The sequence below is a fragment of the Coffea arabica genome, chromosome 1c (genome assembly GCF_036785885.1).
Source record: "Coffea arabica cultivar ET-39 chromosome 1c, Coffea Arabica ET-39 HiFi, whole genome shotgun sequence".
Lineage (NCBI taxonomy): Eukaryota > Viridiplantae > Streptophyta > Magnoliopsida > Gentianales > Rubiaceae > Coffea > Coffea arabica.
The window spans coordinates 1,818,730-1,840,909 of NC_092310.1; the positions used below are offsets into that span (position 1 = coordinate 1,818,730).

Genomic DNA, 22,180 nt, shown 5'->3' on the forward strand with positions numbered 1-22,180 from the left:
GAAGTGGGATTCTTGCTTTTGTCCGAGAGAGGAGAAAGGACCTTCGGTTTTGAGAAGAAACCATTTCTCTGTTTCTGTTGGAACGACAGATGAGTTGGGCTCGAGATACCTACTCCCATCAAGTGTCTCCCATCTCCCATCAAGTGTTTCTCTCTCATCGCTGCTTTCTTCTCTCATACCCAAACCACCGGATCACTATGGTTACTGTACCCCTTGTTGATGATCTTCTCCTCTCCGTTATTCCTAGCTTCTCGGTAAAAAAATTATCCTGACACAGCCTTTTGTTTCTCTGTTTTTTTTCCAAGTACTTACTGATCTGTTCCAAAACTTTTCTTTTCGGACCACTACGGCTGCTGTACTCCTCTTCCATGATCTTCTCCTCTCCGTTGTTCTCTATTTCTAGGTAAAAAATTATCCGGACACTCGGCCTTTTATTCCTCTCTTTTTTTCCAAGCACTTGCCAATCTATTCCAAAAATTTTCTTTTTTCGTATGCTTTCTGTCTGGATGGACTATGACTGTCAAGCAAATAACATTATCGAGTTCTGTTGGTGCTGGTTTCAAGCAATCATCTTTTTTTTGTTTCAGATACATTGCAGACCTGTTCAAAAATTTCTTATTTTTCCAGCACTTTCTATCGTCAACTTTTTTTTCTTTCTTTTTATTAGATCTGATATAACTAACATCATCTATTTCTGTTTTATCTATGCTATTCTCCATATGGTTGTTAATTCTTGCAGTGAGCATTTTTTACAGTTTTTGAATGGCATGATTTTTCTCTTCTTGTGGACTATTTAGATTGATATTATGCTTATTGTTAAATTTGCTTGTTTTAAATACGTATGTTTTTCTTTTTAGGAAATTTTTGGTGCTTTTGTTGTGCTACATTCTCCTTCACTGAGTAAGTTTGCTAATTTTTTTATGTATGTATTCTTATCTTTTTAATTACTTGAGCTCTGTTTTAGTTAGATTGATGATTGTAGAACTTGTAAACTACTTTTAGAAGTACTTTATACGTGTTTCTGAATAAAAGTGTCTATTCATGAGCAATTTTCTCTTAATTTTTCCTTGGATTTGAATATTTCTTCATGTTTCCTTTTGTTTCTTGTTAGGTTTTTACAAAGATGGATGGTGATTGTTTTTGGAAAAGGGTGTAGCTTTCTGGCTGGAGTATCACGGCAGATGAAAGTTGTTAAAAAGGCTAATTTATTTTGTTCTCAGTTAGGCTATGATGATATGGTTTTGGTTTCATTAGATGTATTTCAGGCTTTAAATTGATTGCTGTATCTTGGCGAGGCAACCCTCGTTGCATTTGAGGTTCATTCTTCCTTTCAAATGCAATGGGTCTGCAGCCATGGCGGTACTCTCATCTCTGCCTGACTTTTGCTGACAAACCTGAGCCTTAATTTAAACTACCATAATTACTGCTTAATTTAATTAAAAAGATTTGATCACTGATTCCTTTTTTTCCCTTTGTATAATAATTTTCGGACCATGACAATTTCTGATGGTTCTTATTGGTTGTTTTCACCTTGGAAGCAATATCTACATAGCTATACCAAAAATTGTCAGGTGTGCTACTTTGATTTATAGTTATAACTCATTCATCATATGATGTTTTACCTATGACAAAGCTTTAGCTTTTTTCCTTTTGCTTTATACTATCTTGATCATGCTAGAGAAATTGCTTGATATATCTTGAAAATTAAATTCAAGATATAAAGATGGGTTATTTAGTAGTGTACTACGTGGGATTGTGTATATGGTTGTCTTTGTTTAGTTATAGCTCCATTTTCGTGTACTCTGAGATTGTAAAAGACACTGGAACAGCCCAAGGCTTTGTATTTGTAGATGGGCTTAGTGCCATTGGAGAAATAGATGACGATTTCATTTGTGCCACTTTGGATTGGTGGCCACCTGAGAAATGTGACTATGGAACCTGTAGCTGGGACCACGCTTCCCTTCTCAATCTGGTACTTTCCATTTTCTTGCATTTGCAGCTATTTCGTGTTTCATGTTTATGTCTATGCGTGTGTGTGCGCCTTCTTTAATGTTACCTGCAACCATACTACGTTGGTATGCTGAAGTTGATGGATTTAGTCCACCTAAACCAATGTCGTCTTTTATAACAAGGGGATGATGGCTTGTTTGAGCTGTATATTTCAGCTTCAAATTCATTTCCAGTTAAAAAGATGCGATTTTTATGCTGCAGACGGTGTGTTAGAAAAGTTTTTTGATGGCTGCGAATTCCACTCTGATGCTTTCAGCAATGAAGTTGTAAAAGGGGAAGGAGACAATACTTGTCACTTATCATTTATGCTCAGTTTTGTTTGCCTTCTTTGATTAAAGTCCAAAAGATCTTGATTGTGTTTTGAGAGAGATGTTAACGAATTTCAAATTGTCCAAAATGATTCTGGGCTATTATATGCCGTGGCCAATTTGAATTAAAAGATTAGTGTTTAATGGACTGGTTTGATCTGTTTCTTGTTTTATTTGCAGGATCTTAACAACATAATTTTATTAAATGCAGTAAAAGGTATTAACTTTTTCTAGCTTTCTTGATTACTAAAAATGGCATTCTAATGTTATAGTCCCGTTATGGGAGCGCAAGTTGCTATCTTCCCCTCATTTTGCAGCTTTTTCACCATTAAAGATTAGACTTGGGGGCACCTTGCAAGATAATGTCATATATCAAACTCAGAGTAATCAACGCTGCCATTCATTTGTTAAGAATTCCTCAGAGTTGTCTGGCTTCACTCAAGGGTGCCTTCCTTCGTCCTGATGGGATGAATTAAACTCCTTTTTCAAGAAATTTGAGTACATAAGAAGCACCACCTTGGTTAGTTAGACTGGTCATTATTTGTCATTATTCTCATCGATATGAAATTAATGAATCACTGTCTTCATTCCCAGGCTGAAATTATATTTGGTTTGAATGCTCTGAATAGGAGGAGAATAAGGTCCGGTGGTTCAACAGTTGGAGCTTGGGATTCCTCAAATGCTGAAGCTTTTATTCGTTACATTGTTGAAAAGGGCTACAACATATACGGTTGGGAACTTGGTAATATCATTTACCTTTCTATGGTTAGCCTGCTACAGAAATGCTTCTTCTCTGTTTTTATATAGTTTTTTCAAATGATTTAGATAGCTTGAGATTAGTTTCGGATGGTAATTTTTCATCATCTATTTTGGCCAGGGAATGAACTTTGCGGCGGTAGAGTTGGGACGAGAGTTGCACCTGATCAGTATGCTTCTAATACAATCGCACTACGCAACAAAGTGCAAGAAATCTACAAGGATGTAGCAAACAAGCCAATTGTTTTAGTGCCGGGAGGATTCTTTGATGTCAACTGGTTTACATATTTTTTGTGCAGGACCAACAACGCTGTAGATTTGTATTGGAACAGATTGCCTTTCTTTTTTTATTTAAATCAGGTGGTGAAAATTATTTGCCTCACCTACTTATGTGCCTATAATTTGCTGAAGAAAATGAACTTTTGTTTATTCAGCTTAACCTAAGCTTTCGCCTTTCCTGGATTTCTTCTGGAGCTGAAAGCAAAGATTTGGGTGCGCCTTCATGTAACTCTTTATATTGAATTTCTCAATTTGAATAATTGAATATTTCTGGGCAAACTTGAAAATTACACCGCGCATCGCGCGGTGTTCCCCTCCTAGTGTTAAGAAAATTACATAGCGGCTGGATGCTCGGATTCAACATGCTTTTGATCCACACGCTCGCGGGGACCCTTGGATGCAAAAAATTCCACCCAAGAAGGACAAGACACTGTGTGTGTTGAATGGTGAAGAAAAGAAAATGGCAATCATCATTGATCATTGAGACTAATTAATCTCACTCCTTAATTCTTTGGACATGATCGTACAGTTAATCGTGTCATCGAAATTGCTTATCCTTATTTGAAACATTATTTAAGTACTCTTTATTTTGTTTGCTTTCTGCAAGCATTATGCCAGTGAGTTTGTTTGGATAGAGTATTATTTGAAATAATTACTATAGTATTTTTTATGATGCAATGTATGTGAGATAAAAAATAATTAAAAATATAAAAAATTAGATTAGAAAACATGTTTATGATTCAAGATTGGATTTCAATTTTTACAAATGAATTATTTGCCTATGATATGATCACAAGTTTTTTTTTTTTTTTGTGTCCCGCAGGGAGTGGACCCCGCAGACTATTCCCCACCCTCCACAACTTGCTGGCTGCAAGGTTCGAACCAGGGACCTAAGGCTCCATCTTCAACAACCTCAACCGCCAAACCAAGCTCCGGAGGGCTAAAATACAATCATCGCTGGGCCAACCACCCATTTACAATCATCACAAGTTTAACTTAAATGGAGTTGTGATAATAGAAGATTCTCGAAAAAAGACTTCAAAAGGTGGAAATTGATGGGGAATTAACAGGTTATTTGGATACTTAAGTTTTACCTATTTTTGTATCAGATTCTTTTATAATTACTTTTTCTCGTCCTAAAAAATTTATCTTTTTAGGTAAATTTGAACTATTTTTTCTTATGGTTCTTCTCTATTCTAACAATATGATAAATTTGTTTAATTTTTTTTATCCATGTGGATTAACTTAGTGTCAAAAAACTTTAACTATTAACTGATAGAATTATTAATATTGCTGGAAATTGAATATTCGTTGATGCATAAATAAATTGCTAAATTTTTTGTACTTAATTAAGTAGGAATATGTAACTAAGTTTATGGTTATTATAAAAATTGCAATAATGTAAAAACTATCCATACACAAAAGGGTAGAATATCTATTGATGTTTTGATATGTGTTATAATATTTGATGAATATTATTATATTATAATAAACGCATCTAACGAAGATTTTAAGTATTAGTATGACAATTAAGTATAATTATTACATTAATTTTATAAAATTAATATGAATGAACTTGTAAGATCATCATTAATTTTTTTATTTAAATTATCCATGCTTGCACGAATTCATAATAATTTTTTTTAAAAAAAATAAACCATGCCAAGAAACAGGCAAAATAATGCTTGTTCAGATTAATGTTTTTTTTTTTTTAAAGAACTAGTTCAGATTAATGTTGTACATGTATAGAGTCACAAAATCGGTTTGGTGCACTAGCAAACAGAAGGGGACATCCAAAGTATTAGGACAAGTTTGACATTAATTTAAAGTGGGAGATTTGTAGAGCAATTTATATCAAATGAGGTTGAGGAAAATTTTATATCAATTTCAATACAATCATAAAAGCCTGTGACACATTCGTTAAAATAAGAAATATTTATTAATTTGGGGCAATCTAATAGCAAACCAAGGGTAACACTCCTGTTTGGATTGTCATTTTCTGTTTGAAAATTGTATCATTTTTCGTAATCATAATTTTTTATTATTATTATTTTTATATATATTAAATTGATACAATAATTTTTTAATAAAAAATCATGAAAAATACAATCCAAACAGTCAAGAAATAATGAGAAAGTGACTGGCTGGTCCACGCACATTGTTTGTTTTGGCGGGCAGGGTTGTGCAGTACGCTTTGAGTTTTGGAAATTGTGTATTCGGATGAAAAATTGGTTTTGACTCCCTTATTTATTGATATTTTCCCCCACAGCTACCCCACCATGATGGGCATTTTTTGAAGCTAATTCTACGTGTTACAAACGCGTGAGACGTACAATGGAGGACCACTTTGCCTTAAAATGGAGGACCATGAAAGTGACAAGGATAGACAATTACACAAATGGTCACATGCCGTAGACCCCAAACAATAAATAATTCATTCTTAACTCAACGATGCGTACAATCCAGGAGTGGACCAAATTGTCTTAAAACATGGGACCAGGAGTCTCAGGACAATGAAAGCCCAACATCGCTAAGACAAATAGTTGCATGCAGTGGGCCACAAACAATAATTCATATTTACCACAGACCAATATGAATAGACACCTGCATCACACGACCCAGACCAATAATCATAACATTGCACCAACCTAACCCAACCTTGTCATACCAAATATATATATATATATATATATATATCAGTATTTCTAGTTACTTCTTTTGGTTTTTCTTTTTTTTTCATGAGAAATAAATTATTGTGAAATTTATTGTTCATGTTTCTTGGACTGGGTAATTATGATAGGGTGAAAGCGTTCATTGTTCTTACCATCAATGAGGGGTTGAAACTTGAAGAGCTACCGCTACCATCACCTTGAGTCTTGTTCAGTCTTGCACATTTCATTTATTTTCATGGACCCGCCAGTGGGCATGAAAGTTGCCATGAAACTTGGATGCTTTTCTATTAATTGCCGTGGAAGTTGCTTGGGATTTTGACTTGCCCTTTCTTAATTCAATGTTTTGCTGATTGTTGGGGCCTTCAGATGTGGAAAAACTCTCAGAGGGTTGTTGAAATAGTGGTCTGAACCAAAAGGAGCGAAGAAACTAGGGCTATCGGCTCTAATGAGTCAATTTTTACGAGCTTGAGTTTAGCTCATTTAATTTATAATATTTTTGATCTTCGAGTTATAAGTTTCGGATTAATAAATGTGAAACTTATATTCAACTTACATAATATTCGGATTGTGAGTCTTATTTAGGCCTAGCCCAAATAATAATAATAATAATAAATAAGAGGAAGATGACAATCTACTTTGGCTACTTTGTTCTGCCCATTTTCTAGTTCTTGAGAAATAAAATGAGAACATATTTATATTTGGAAGTTTTCAAGCACATCAAACTTAAAGGAATTTAACAACTCATATCAAGGCTGTACTATTACTTCAAATCCTTTTCTAATGTTATTGAGGATATTTGTGCGACATCAATGTTTCGGTTTTATATTAAACAGAGAAACTTATTGTATTGAATTTTCTTGTGAAACAGAATTGGATTAGGAAGACACTACATAAATGTTAGTTTGTAAAAGAGAAAAGTAAACTAAACAAGAAATCTCAAAAACAAGAAAGCTGGTTTTATCTCAAAAAAGAAATGCAAAAGAAATTTGTGTTAGGAAATATTCACGATTCTAAACTTCTATGAACCCAATTATGATGATGCGAGAATGGATCAAACATCTATTAAGTTGTATGACAGCATTATGGGAAGACTTTTAAAGCAAAATTGAAGGAAAATTTCTTGAATGGGTTTATACAGGAATGGGAGGCAGTTTTGAGGATAATATTAGTTATTTAGTCTAACTAAGTTCCACTCAAGAAAGAAATGTGTTGTCATTGTTATGGCTGCCAGTGAGATTCAATAACATAATTGTGATTGGTAACTCCATTTGTATCTCACTCCATTCTTTCTTTTTGTTCTGACATTGGTCAAAAGCACTAAGAATTTTACACTTCAATAATAGTGCAAATGTATTCATGCTTAAGTGATTGGGAGATGGATAATCTTCCTATGGAAACTAAGATTTACTCTTTTTTTTTTGGGTCATTTCTGGTGAGGGCTTCAGAAGACTACCCTGTTGAGGATATTGTTTGTTGAATATTGTTTTTGGTTTAATTGGGTTTCCTTGGTCTGGTATAGTATAGTCAGTTAGATAGGAAGCCCCAAATTCATATATTTGCATAGGAAAACTCAGGCGAAGCTAAAATTAATGATTTGAGATTCTCCAATTGCGTTCTCAAGTACATGCAAGTCGAAGTTCCAAATTCAAACTTTCCTTTGCTTCTCCAATAGAACCAATTTCGAATTCCAATCTCACAATATTCGCCCTTTATCATGATCATGATACGGCCCTTTTTCTTATGCAATTCAAAATATTTTTTTTTAGCTTTACTCTTCACAGAATCTTGATTTATGCCCTTTTAACACCACCAATTTATTGCCCCATTTTCTCATTTCAATAATGGTCGCCCGACAAGTTGTAGGAATGGTAAACCGGTGATGAAATGGAAAGTAATGAAGAAATCAAATGGACCGATTTAGATTGGAGCATTATATCATATTGATTATTACCATAACTCGAAGTGGGGATTTTTTTTTTTTTGGGTAACCATAATAATTATTGCTTTCCCAAGTTGTATCAACTTTTCCATATACAAGATTTAAGTGGTGCAAATTCGAGGAGTTTTTTAAAGTGGCAAAATGAGCCTAATTTTCACCACTGAATATTTTGCTTGTAAAATGAGCACGAGTTTAAATGGTGTCATGATCATAGTCTTCAAATCATTGTCTAAACCCCAATGAAGACTTCAGAATGCGGACTTTGAATTAATTCATACGATTATTGAAGGTTTTTCAAAAGAAATTCTGAGTTTTAAAGTATGGATTATTGAAAGTCTTTCCATAACTATATAAGGCTCAGGCATTTCCATAACCACAGTCTTCAAATCAAGCTTTTTTTTTTTTTTTAAATTAAGGAAGGTTTTTTGCAGTCAGGAACTGGTAAACTTATCTAGACTAGAATAAGTGGTTCTGAAGAAAAGAGCATTGATAATTAGTCTGCATAGAAATGGAACGCTTCCTCGACAAACTTTAGATGCCTTTGCATTTGCATTTTCACTTCTCAATTATTGTAACTTTAGATGCTTTTCAATCATTGTTTTTGCTTGGGCCTTCATCATTTTTTTTTTTGGTTGTTGGAAAATTTATGAATGGTTGTTCCACCTAAGATATGTCCACAACAATGAAATTATAACAAGAAAAACGAGAATTACATGAAGTTGTTGTTTTGGCAACTTTTATCTAATTGGTAAGTCATATTAACTTGATATTTTTGACATTTATATGTCACAAACCTTACAAATTTGGATGCTTTTGCATTGGCATTTTCACTTTAACTTTCTCAACCATCGTCGTTTTCTGATTGAATGCTGGGGCCTTCAACTTTTTTGATTGTGGACAATATCTCAATGATTGTTGTATTTGTGAACGACAATTATTAATTTCCAAGTTGAAATTGTTAAAAGCAAAATGAGAACTATAATTGCTCTTTGGAAACATTGAACTTAAAATATAATGTGGTCTTAATTATTGGTCCTCAAGAATTCGAATTAAAATGGACATCTTATTTTCTTTGGTTTTCTCAAGAGCTGGGGGCGAAAAACCTTATTTGGATTGTATATATGAAATTAATTGATTCGACAATTTTACATTGAGTATTTTCATTAGCCAAAAACTAAGTTATGTTTTGCTTTTTGGCTCAATAATCAGGCTTGTTATTTTAAATTAACAAATAATTATTAGGCCTTCTAAATGATTATAACGGGGTGGATTTGTCCAAAAAGCTCCCCTGCCCCCGCCCCGTAACCTCGCCGCCCCTACTCCCACCCCAAACCCACTCCAACTTCTACGATTTCTTGGCCGAAGGACACATAGCATGTTTGTCAAAGAAGCCCAACTGCCAATTCAGGCCGACTGGCAAGAAAAATGCTCTATCAATTTGATTCTGGTCCAAGCCCCAGTAAACCAAGAAAAGTAGATAGCCATTGGTGTTCACCCAGTGAAATGCAAAATCGGACCCTGGAAAATCTGAAAGAAGAAGAAATGATTCCATTGCTTAAACCTCAAACCGATTTTCTGTGCTCAGACATACTATGGTATAAAGCTTCATTTCTTTTACATAAAAGTCATTATTTTCCTTTGTTAGCAAATCAGCAATAAACTGAACTCTCCCTCCAAGATGCCTTTACACATTGGCAATTTTACAAGCGCAACGGATCTTCTGTCCCACACCCTGTGCCACTCTCTGTCCCACTTTTTATTATATTACTATTTTTCCTACATAAACATCACGTTTTAGTTCTTTTTTATTTCTTTAAGATCCAATAACTATTAATTGAGTAATACACAAAATTTAACAAACTCAAAAAACCAAAATGCATAAAAAATTAGATTTTTTATGAATTTTCTGCTGAATTTTTTAATTTTCTATTATATATTGCTTTTTTGAAACTACTGTATTTATTTTTTACTCAATTAATAGTTATTGGATCTTAAGGAAACAAAAAAGAACTAAAACGTGATGTTTATGTAGGAAAAATAGCAATTTAATAAAAAATAGGACAGAGAGTGACATAGGGTGTGGGACAGAAGATTGTCTCGGTGTCACGATCATAGGAGATTGTCTAAACCCGAATGAAGGCTTCAGAATGTGGACATTGAATTAATTCATACGATTACTGAAGGTTTTTCAGAAGAAATGCTGGTTTTTAAAGTATGGATTATTGAAGTTCCTAACAAGAAAAGCGTGGTTTTTCCACAATAATACAAGTCTCAGCCATTTCTCCTTCCTCGACCAGAGTCATCAAATCAAGATTTTTATTATTATTTTTAAATAAAGGAAGGTTTTTTGCAGTCAGGAACTGGTAAACTTATCTAGTAGACTAGAATAAGTGGTTATGAAGAAAAGAGCATTGATAATTAGTCTGCATAGAAATGGAACGCTTCCTCGACAAACTTTAGATGCCTTTGCATTTGCATTTTCACTTCTCAATTATTGTAACTTTAGATGCTTTTCAATCATTGTTTTTGCTTGGGCCTTCGTCATTTTTTTTTTGGTTGTTGGAAAATATATGAATGGTTGTTCCACCTAAGATATGTCCACAACAATGAAATTATAACAAGAAAAACGAGAATTACATGAAGTTGTTGTTTTGGCAACTTTTATCTAATTGGTAAGTCATATTAACTTGATATTTTTGACATTTATATGTCACAAACCTTACAAATTTGGATGCTTTTGCATTGGCATTTTCACTTTAACTTTCTCAACCATCGTTGTTTTCTGATTAAATGCTGGGGCCTTCAACTTTTTTGATTGTGGACAATATCTCAATGATTGTTGCATTCGCGAAGGACAATTATTAATTTCTAAGTTAAAATTGTTAAAAGCAAAATGAGAACTATAATTGCTCTTTGGAAACATTAATTTCATTAGTTTATCCTTGGAAAATGAACTTAAAATATAATGTGGTCTTAATTATTGGTCCTCAAGAATTCGAATTAAAATGGACATCTTATTTTCTTTGGTTTTCTCAAGAGCTGGGGGCGAAAAACCTTATTTGGATTGTATATATGAAATTAATTGATTCGACAATTTTACATTGAGTATTTTCATTAGCCAAAAACTAAGTTATGTTTTGCAAACATATATGTTATGTTTTGCTTTTTGGCTCAATAATCAGGCTTGTTATTTTAAATTAACAAATAATTATTAGGCCTTCTAAATGATTATAACGGGGTGGATTTGAGGCGGGGAAGCCCTCTCCATACCTCACCCCTTGTCCAAAAAGCTCCCCTGCCCCCGCCCTGATACCTCGCCACTAGGGATGGCAACGGGGCGGGGTTGGGGCGGGGGACCCCTCCCCCGTCCCCCGCTCCGTTGCCTATTAGTTCCCCCCGTCCCCCGCCCCGTCCCCCGCCTCCTGCTCCCCCCGCCCCCGCCCCGCTTCCCCCGCGGGTGCACTCGCGAGGTTAATAAAATTTTATTATAATTAAATTTTAATAAATAATCAAGTACTAAAATATCAACACATCACCAAATTATTATTCATTGTAATTTTACAATTGAAACTCATAAAAACAATCAAACAGAAGTTATTTGAATACAATCCAATATGATGAAATAAATATAACTAAAATAGTCAAGTTTTCACTTTTAGTACAAATGCAATCACTAATTCATTATTGTGTTTGTGCTTTTTTTTTTAGAAAAAAGTGTTATTCTATTAAGTGTAATTAGAAATTTAGTATAAATATATTAGTAAATTTAGTATAACTAATTAATAAATTCTATTAGTAGACATGTAGAATTATTCATATAATTGATTATATCAATTATATTACATAAACTAATATACATTATATAATATATCTAACTAATAATATCATTATCATAAGTTTATAACTAATTAACTTACATGTTATATATAATTATATATATTTTTATATTTTTTTTTTGTTTTGCGGGGGGCGGGGCGGGGGATGGGGCGGGGGTATACTCCCCCGCCCCCCGCCCCGTTTCTAAGCGGGGGGAAAAAATTCCCCCCCGCCCCCGCCCCACCCCCCGCCCCAACCCCCGCCCCGAGAGCCCCCCGTGGGGCGGGCACCCGCGGGCACCCGCCCCCATTGCCATCCCTACTCGCCACCCCTACTCCCGCCCCAAACCCACTCCAACTTCTACGATTTCTTTGCCAAAGGACACATGAGCATATTTGTCAAAGAAGCCCAACTGCCAATTCAGGCCGACTGGCAATAAAAACGGTCTATCAATTTGATCTGGCCCAAGCCCCAGTAAACCAAGAAAAGTAGATAGCCGTTGGTGTTCACCCAGTGAAATCAAAATCGGATCCTGGAAAATCTGAAAGAAGAAGAAATGATTCCATTGCTTAAACCTCAAACCGATTTTCTGTGCTCAGACATACTATGGTATAAAGCTTCATTTCTTTTACATAAAAGTCATTATTTTCCTTTGTTAGCAAATCAGCAATAAAACTGAACTCTCCCTCCAAGACGCCTTTACACATTGGCAATTCCAGCTATACATATGGCGGCTGGTCCTGAAGAAGTCGAATAATACAAATTGAATGCCACGAATTGCTGATCCCAATACGCATGAAAGATGAATTAGATGGCAATCTGAGGCAAATGAATACGCTACCAGCTACATGTAAGGCGGTGAAATTGGATAGAAATTTCAACCCATAGAACCAACTAGCACAAGTAGCAGAAATATGATGAAGGAAGCTGGACTGCGACATACACTTAATAAGCATCAGATAATATAATTCTTAAAAGCTCTTGCAAAATGGCAAACCAAGTAAATTTTGTGCAAAATAAGGTGTGACAAGCTCTGATTAATGCGATACCAAAGTGAGTTTATCATTGTGATTCAACCAGGAACTTGACTTTAGTTTCATTAAGTTAACAGAGAAGATAATGAAGACTGGAGAGCAGAGCCAATCCAAACTGTTAAAATTGAGAACTATAGGTCAAGGCTTCATTAACGAGGTGATTGGAAATGGACAGGAAACCAACTTTTGGTGTGATCGATGGCACCCTATAGGGCCATTGTATCTGCACTTCAATCTATCGAAGTCCGATCCTGCGGCAAAATGTTTCTGTGACGGTGCTTGGAAATGGCCTAGTGGGGGGAAGTCTAATGTGGAAGTTAGAAGGCTTCGACAGCTCACTTCTTGTGAACCTGCCCTTAATCCAAAGGAGAGAGATGTCACTGTATGGGCACCCAGCAACTCAGGTGTGTATAATGTCAAGTCTGCTTTACAATTCTTAGGCTTGCACCACCTGAAGTGCCCAGGTATTGGGACAAGGGACAAATCACCAAGTTCTCTTTTATTCTATGGCTGCTGTGTAGGAAAAGGCTGAACTTTTGCAACCAAATCATCTTACCATACGATTTTCATCACCTCATATCAAGGTAGATTTAAAAATATTAGTAATATTTTCACTGGCCTATGTTGTCCTGAAGAAACAAAAGACTAGAAATAAAGCCTAAAATCATTGTCCATCAGTGCTTATTTATAATTTTCTGTGTTCCATCAAACTCCACAGCCTTCCCCTGAGTTTACTAGCCTTACTGCTTGGGAGACTGTCCCATATATGGGAATGGGTCCATAAGCAGGAAATAAGACTTGATACTAAACACATCTATTTATCCATTTTTTTTTTAAAAAAAAAATTGTAAACCTGAGGGTACTTCTTGAAAATTTGTAAGCTTCTCATGGTCAATCAGTTTGCGAATACAAGTGCTATCACCAACCAAATGCCCCATGATGATCAGGAGAAATTCACAGTAATGATGGCTCTTGAGAGACATTACATAAGTTGGGGAAAGTAATTTTGGCAAGCAGTTTGTGCAGGCCAGCCGACAAACCTAGAGCAATTAGAATACAACTTTTTGCAATTAAGTGTCAGCTAGTTGCCAGAAAATAAAAGGGTAGAGCTAATTTCAAAGATTACAAGTCTATCAAAGATAATAAAATGTATGGTAACATCGCATAATGTGTAATACCAGATATCATGACCAAAAGGTTGGCTGATAGTGCACAAGCTCCTGCAAAGGTTTTAGACACTAAGGAGGAAAAAAAGTGTGCCTGTAGCGGCCATCCTAAACATTTCTGTTCAGTTGAAACAGGATTGATTCAACAGAGTTTTCAGAAGTTACAAGCTGTGTATTTCAATCGGTAAGTAAGATCAATTGTTGAGTCCAGTTGATCATTAACACTGAGATCACTGTAAAACAGAAAACTCAAACTGAGGCAATATGTGGTGAAGAAGAAAGCTGATGACAAAGTTTAGATAATTTCACCATACTTTTGTACTGTCAAATCTCACAACAGAACAAAATCCGTGTCTTGTTTGTTTTGAAACTAAATGGATAAGCAAGTACTAAGTCTTACTTACAATTATTCGTATAAAAATCATAGTAGTTTGGTTCCAACTGCAAAGTTAGTCATTACAAGTTTACAACTCGTAAACTTGAAAATAATGATGGGCAATTCATGGCACATGCAAAGGCAATTTATGTGGTGGAACTCAGGAAATGAAAGGCCATTAAGTCACAACAGAATCCACATATAACTGCAACCAAAACACCAGCTAGTTCTAACTTCAGTATGCCAGAGATAGCTAATTGAGTTACAAGAAAATCGGCACCTCATTATTGTGACTACAAATTGCTGAATCATTTGGACAGTTTAAAGGCACCATAACCACAGTGGGAATCTCAGCCTTTGGCCATCTGAGGCACAGTGCAAAAGAGAATGCATGCTAGATGTTACTATCCAACTGAAGTAGGATCTTGTTCAGAAAGGAATCGTAGGACTTTCAAAAAGTAAGCACAGTATGTAAGAGCCATCAGCGAGGTTCCCCCTTCAGTTTTGGTCCTAATATCACTGCAAAGCACAAAAACTCAAAGTCAAGATGGCATATAGCAAAGAATAAAGCTAATCGAAATTTTCAGATCATTGCAAGTTTTTTGTCATTGTAACCAGACCGCCAAAAGAATAAACTTACCATAAAAAAATAGCAACTCACAGTCACAAAAGGCAGGAGAGCTTAAGAGCCTTTATCTAGGTGGATTCACTAAGAGCAGCAAGTTGCAACAAGTAGACTTGACTAACTTTTGAAATGCTTCAAAACATCCTGCTTAAACTTGACCATGTTGGAAGATACTCCACCAAGTACCAAGTTTTGTGCAACTTCATTGCATGAACATCTTCCTCGGCTACCTCAGCAATATCTTCGCAATGATAAGATTTCTTTTGTTTTACATGTAGCGTATTAAAAATCAAAGCGATTAAAAGTCAAAATTGAGTAGTGAAAAAAGGGAAGCGTATCTTAAATTACCAAAAATTTTGAACCAAAACACCAAAGTGATGATGCGAAAACCCCTTGATTGACCATTGTCTTCATGGCTAGAAAATCATAACCGAGAAAAAGTGAGTCAGAAAACCATTATTTTGAGACCCAAAGCTATTACTAATCAAATGGTTAGGAGAAGTATCTAAATGCATTTTCGAGAGGTAAAAGTTACAGAGAAACCATTTCATCCCCTTAGAATCACAAGTTTAAAGAGAGTGGGCTGACTTTAGCAATAATATCTTACAATCCACAGAAGCAGTTATGGAAAATCAACAAAACTAGATCGCTAGTTGTTATCATATGTCGATGGGCTATTTGCAGGACGTGCAGGCAAAAAATTATTGAGTTCCAGCAATATATACGGTGCTGAAGAAGCTTCACAATTCTAACCTATGTTCATCTAAGCAAGAGACCACGAAAATCATCTTGGGAAGCATTGAAGAAAGGAGCGTGGCAAGAATTTCTGGTCTAAAGGTGCACAATGGAATCCACTCAAATTCCAGCTATTGCACTACTAGACAACATCCTTGGACGCAGATCCTCCTAAACTTTGCAACTTAATCATTTTAGTTACCATCTATATCACCTCACAAAAGGTAACAAATAGAAATCTTCATAAAAGTTTCATTAGAGTAAGTTCTCCTATAGAAACAAAAGAAGCTATAAATTAAAAAGTCTAAAATCTTTGTCTGCGCTTGCTAGTTCACAATTTTTTTTGCTTTGACATACATTCATTTGAGGATTTACTCCATGAATATAATGCATTATCTTTTTCCTTTTTTTAAACAAATCAATAAGAAAATAAAATTTTCACAGTAAATGGTGGTGTGTATGCCTAAGTTTGATGAAAGCCCTCATATTTAAAATCTCGAGAAAGCTTGTTCCTGCATTATAGCTATGAAAGAACAGGAAGTTCCTGCATTATAACTATGAAAGAACAGGAAGTTCTATTACATTTTCTTGTGATGGGAATCTTACAAAAGTGAGTTTCTTTTGCCACTTTGACCCTAAAGATAATGAGCAGGTACTAGGACTCGATACAATGTATGTATATTTTTTTGACTTAGATATGCTAACCTTGCGATAACACTCGAAAGTTTGCAAGACCTCTTAATGGTCAATCTATTTCTCTAGTAATAGTCATCAAACTGCCAATAAAGATCATCAAAAAGTCCTGGTAATGATGGCTCTTCAAAAACATCTGATAAGCTGGGGCAAGAAATTTTTTCCCAGTAGATTGTACAGGCCAGTTGACAGTCATTGAGCAATCAAAACAGAGACAGAAAACTTCTGCAATTGAGGTACAACTAGTTTCAAAGACAAAAAGCCAGGGAAAAAATTAAGCAAATTTATAGTAATAGAGCAGGTAAATTCTTACTGCTGGACCTCGTGACTGAAAAGGCAGATAGACAATGTGCAAGCTCCGACAACAAGGAAATCAAGTGTTGGCTATGTAAGGCACCAATACGAAAGAAAAATTGCCATCATAAATATTTTTGTCCAAGCTACTGGTAGTTGTAATTCAATGAGTAATTAATGGCCAATGGAGATTTCCACTTAAACCTTGAGCCTAAGATCACTGCAAAATAGAAAATTCAAGCTCAGACATTATGTAGTAAACAAGAGATCTAACAAAACAATTTAGATAATTTCGTGAAGCTATTGTTTTGTCAATCCTACAAAAACAAAGTGTGGAACAGAATATTAACAGAGTTATAGTAATACATCAAAGCACAGAACACGATAGGTGCTTGGTTTCATGTTAATCGACGGTTACAAGAGTATTATGTTGTTAGGAGCAAATGAGAAGCACGGTATTTTGCACTTGACAAGAAACGCTAATGCCACGGCTTTGAAAGATAATAAATAGGATGAGAAAAAGGAAGAAGAGAAAATTGTGAAGAATAACCACGGGAACTTTTTAGTTTTTTTTCATATAATTCCCCCACACTTAAATTATTACTTGTCCTCGAGCAATAAGAAATACAAACCAGCAATAATTTAAGAAGTGAAATGAATCAAGTGAACTTGAAACTCAATCTCTCTTAACTTTGGCAAGCTTTGATTATGCAATTTTTTCCTATTACCCGTAATACTCATCATATCATGTAAAAGAGAGATAATTACACTCAAAATTCAACCAAACAAATTTAATCTCTCTATCTTACCTAATTTCACAAATAACTAACATATATAGTTACCTTGGAGATTTTCTTCCTTCTAAATGAGATGTTTAGCTTCACAAACCTTAAGAGGGAACTATTCACTTTCCTTTTTCTTTTATTTACTCTTAAACTTGTGAAAATGCCTTTTGACGAAGATTGACATTTTTAGATGAAGATTTCTGGTTACTCAAAACTTCACTTATTACTCCCAATTCCAATACCTTTTGACGCGAAAGTCGATATTTGTAGATAAAACTCTTGGTTACTCAGTATAAGAATTTATTGAATTTTTTTAACATAAAATCCCTCAATAAGGTCACATTTGGAAGAAAAATATTCTAGCAACTATATAAATCAATTACTTGTAAAAATAAGTAAGATGAGAGATTTCATTTACTATGCAAAATGTAGGCATAATTTTCTCTATTTTACAAGATATACTTTCTTACATGCAATAATTCTAGTCATATTATAATTGTTTCCAAGTCAAGTGAGAATTGAATTGTCCAATTACTAAAATCATCTCACTTGTATGGGAGAATTTTAAAACAAAAGGGACATGAACTTCATGCACTTGTGGATTTAAATGAACAATTTGTGAAAGACTTGGGGCAAATTTTGAAATTTGGACAAGATTTTGAAAAAAATTTGACAGAGTTTCTCTTTAAAATTGGATGAAACTCCCTGCCAGCAAACCCAAAAACCAACAATTTTAAGCACAAGACAAATTTCAAATATCATAACCAAGCATTTACCATATAAGCACCAAAGTGACTCCCACTTAACAGCATTTCCTCCCCCACACTTAACATACACATTTTCCTCAATGTGTAGGGAAAGCAAAGAAGAAAAAGTAAAAACAAGTTACTCCCCAATTCAATGGCTGAGATCCAGCTCAATCTTGAATCACAAGCCATCGACGAATCTACAACCATCTATGAAAACTGCCACAAGTCCCAAATGCAAGATGAGAAGTTCAAGTTAAACTTGTACAATAAAAAGAGTTAAAATAAAACTATAAGGAAATATGAAAGCAAAAAAAAATGCAGCAAGAGGTCGGCGAGTCTTCTCCTTGCACATCACATCACTGTGGAAAAGTGCTAAATGATTCTTTCATATATAGTGCTAAATGCACATCACGTCTTCTCCTTGCAGTGATTCTTGTCCCTCCTCTTCTCTTCTTTCTCTCTTTAGTGATTCTTAAATATATAGTGTTCAAGAGAGTCAAAAAGTGCTAAATAATATGACATAAAGTTTCTTTTGCACTTTTCTAGAGTTTCTTGAGCATGTGTAGCCTTAATTCTGTGCTAGAATTGAGCAGAAAAGAAGTGTGAAAATAGGGCAAGTTGCAAAACAAGTTACAAAAAAATAGGAGAGAATAAGCAGGCTTGGAATACGTGGCCTCAACTCGTGTATTCAGAGCCTGTGTTTTCTCTTTTGTTATGTTTTCTTGTGTCTTTCTATCCAATTCACTAAGATCATAAGCAAGATGTCCCAATGTTTGTTCATGCAATGAACCAATAATACTTGCATTTGATGCTCTTCTAATTCCAAATCATCATTGAATCAGGCACTAATGAATTCAAATAAATTCGCCTCGATCCAATATTGATAATTCTCCTCAAATCCTACCAATATAACCACATTTGCACGTTCAACTTCGTAAATGAATCTTGCAAAAGTTAGAGACTTAGAGAGCAAGTTACACCGTAAAAACCTTAAATTATAACAAAAAATAAGGACATAATACTACTTAAAAGAATGTATAATACACTTATCGAGAAGGTTGATTGGAGTGGGAAGTGAAAAGAAGGCAAAGATGTCTTATGCGTAGGTAGCAAGCAATCTTACATGATTGAATTTGATCTGAAGATGAACTGTTAATCACTTATTAATAGGAGTTGAATATGAGAAATTTTGGACCACTGGGAGTCGAGGCCGCTGCTCTCAGGAGTGCACCTTTCTTTTAACAGAGGAGATCCATAAATCAGTAGAACTTTTAGTTTTGTGAGACTTCTCATGGCATCCTCGGAGGGTAAATGTCGAAGCTCTTTGAAACCAAATAAACATAGGTATTCAAGAGCAGCAAAGTTTCCGAACCAATCTGGCAGAGCTTTTATACCTCCAAAGTCATGTAGCCGAAGTGACGTGAGAGTGGTCAAGTATTGGATCTGATGTGGTAGGGACTCCATGTGTGGCAACCCAAATAATTCTAGGTCACATAGTATGGATGACAAAGAGGAGAAGGATATCAATCCAGACCAATCAAATTCATTGTAAATTGAAGAATTTTCATGGTTATCATCATCTGAGAAGGGACCAATTTCAAGGCGATTTAAGCTGGTTAGGAAACCAAATCCTTTGGGCGTCATACTTGTTTTCAGTTTGGGACATGCATATAATTCCAACTCCAAAAGAGAAGGCGTTTGTTGCAAATCAAGCGGAAAGGAGATAAGCTTGTCGCAATAAGCCACCTGAAGCTTTTGGAGAGAGATACAAGACTGTAGCATGTCACTGGGTAGACTCGTTAACCCCCGGCAAAACCAAATCACCAGCTCTTTAAGAAACGTAAAGTTTTGCAAGGGAAGGAGTTCTCTGCATCTGTGGCAATAATAAAACTCCAAACGCGCTAACTTGGGAAGTGTTATTGGCAAATCCATTGACCATCGAGGAAATTGATCGCCCATAAAACGCTGAATTACCAACTCCTCCAAATTTGGATGAGGCCTAAGGCCATCTAACACATCTTTGTCGTAGTTGTAGTTGTCACCTTCTCGATCCCAAGCCAAGGCCCACACAAGTATCAGTCTAAATAGATTTGCCTTTCCAAATAGATTTGCTTCCTCAGCTGCTTTCCTATCCTTTACTAGTTGAAGATTGCGTACACTTAAACTGCCTTTGAGGTTTTTCAAGCATCCAAGCTCTTCAATTTGTCGACCCTTTTCTCGACCCACATTAAAGAACTCTAGTGTCTGAAGGCAAGATAGTCGTCCCATCTCTAGCGGCATTTGAAATTTTTCATCAAAGGTGTAAAAATAGAGATGTCTCAAGCTAATCAAATTGCACATCCCCTTCGGAAGATCTTTGACATACATGCTATCTAGTGCTAATGTTTGCAAATTATAAAGCTTGCAAAGGGAGTCTGGCAAAATACGGATTCTAGAACTCGAAAGGTTAACATATCGCAAATGTGTCAATTTGCCAATAGTGATCGGTAGCTTTTGAGTTGTTGCATGAGACAAATTCAAAACAGACAAGTTCTTCAACTTCATTAACATATCACCAGATAGGTCACCCTTTACAAACAATGTACGAAGCGAAGTTGATAGCCTCTCCAAAAGTTTTTCTCTTTCTTCTTTGCCACCAGATAAATCTACTGCAAGGTAACGAATATTGTTAATAACTTTAGTAGACTTTGACATTGACTCTGCGAGGTCATGCACTAGATCATGCATCTTATAATAATGTGTTTCCTGATAACTTTGGGTTTCTTCAAACAACGAACTCTGTAATAAAATTCTCAGACAATTCATTCCAATTTCCTCCATCATCATTTGGTTGTTGACATTTGCTTGGAGCATACCTTCTGCCATCCAAAGCTCGATTAGCATATCTCCTTTCATCATAGCATCCTTAGGAAATATAGAACAATATGCAAAACATTTCTTAATGGATGGAGATGGTAAACAATCAAAACTCAATTTTAGTATTTCCATGACACCATCTTCATCTCCACTGAAATTTGAAAGCTTATTCTTCAAAACCAATTGCCACTCCTCTTTTCTCTTCATGCGCAATAGACCTCCCATTACACTTGCAGCCAGTGGTAGACCACCACATTTTTTTATAATTTCCTTTTTCATGACATGCAATTGTTTGGGAATTTCTCCACCTGCAATGGCTTTCTTTGTTAGGATAGACCAACAATCATCATCAGATAGCTTTCCTAGCACATAAGGATCATGTGTGGCCACAATGGATGCAGTTTGTTGTTTACGAGTAGTCACAACACACCAATTTCCATTAGTTGCATTTAGCCCCAGTAATGAACCAAAAAAATCATCCCACAAGGTAAGATTTTCGGTCCAGACATCATCAAGAACAAGAAAAAAAATTTTTCCCACAAGTTGTTCTCGAATTTCCTGGACGATGACATCCCTACTAGTCATTTCAACATTTCTTCTCGTGAGTGATTCTAAAATCATTTTCAAAAGCCTGGTCACGTCAAAATTGTCGGACACACAGACCCAAATTTTTTTCTCAAAATGGCTATGAACTTGACTATTTTTGTATACAGATTGAGCTAAAGTTGTCTTTCCCAATCCGCCCATCCCAAGGATGGGAATTACAGAAATGGCATTTTCGACAAGCTTAGCAAGATCTCCACCAGCCTTGTTTCATCCTTAGCTCTTCCTACAATATGATGGCCAGCAATAGAATCCGTCTCTCTATTTAGTGTGACTTTAGCAGTAGTAGAAGGGGGGAAACTTGCCCTTTGGAATCTGATCAGTCCAAAATCATTGGCTTCTTTATTGATCTTATTCAACTTCTTGTTGATGTCCCTGATCTTAGAGGCCATTCTCCGTCGGAAAACAATATTAATGTCAGAGGACAGGATGAAGGAGCGCACCTTGCCCACGAGTTGGCGACGAAGAGCTTCATAATTCAGCT

General features: G+C 35.5%; 1 protein-coding gene and 1 pseudogene across 6 annotated transcripts; one reads left to right on the forward strand and one right to left on the reverse strand.

Annotated features, from left to right (window-relative positions):
- Positions 1-3,632, forward strand: LOC140035815 (heparanase-like protein 3; annotated as a pseudogene).
- Positions 3,633-14,490: 10,858 nt separating this feature from the next.
- On the reverse strand, positions 14,491-21,840 carry LOC113723601 (putative disease resistance protein RGA3). 6 transcript variants are annotated; one of them, XM_072077276.1, is made up of 5 exons: positions 19,361-21,840; positions 16,723-16,923; positions 15,330-15,397; positions 14,997-15,222; positions 14,491-14,875 (listed from the first exon to the last, which is right to left on the reverse strand). In XM_072077276.1, exon 1 carries the CDS (start codon positions 21,838-21,840, stop codon positions 19,390-19,392), a length of 2,451 nt encoding a protein of 816 aa, XP_071933377.1. In that variant the 3' UTR covers positions 14,491-14,875; positions 14,997-15,222; positions 15,330-15,397; positions 16,723-16,923; positions 19,361-19,389. The 6 variants fall into 6 exon arrangements, with proteins under 6 accessions (XP_071933377.1, XP_071933427.1, XP_071933447.1 ...); XM_072077326.1 differs by having other exon boundaries at positions 16,731-18,453; XM_072077346.1 differs by having other exon boundaries at positions 14,997-15,241; positions 16,731-18,453.
- Positions 21,841-22,180: the final 340 nt, after the last annotated feature.

Excerpts from the sequence above, each read along its gene's own strand:
- LOC113723601 (XM_072077276.1), bottom strand. The coding sequence starts at position 21,840 with ATGGGCGGATTGGGAAAGACAACTTTAGCTCAATCTGTATACAAAAAT.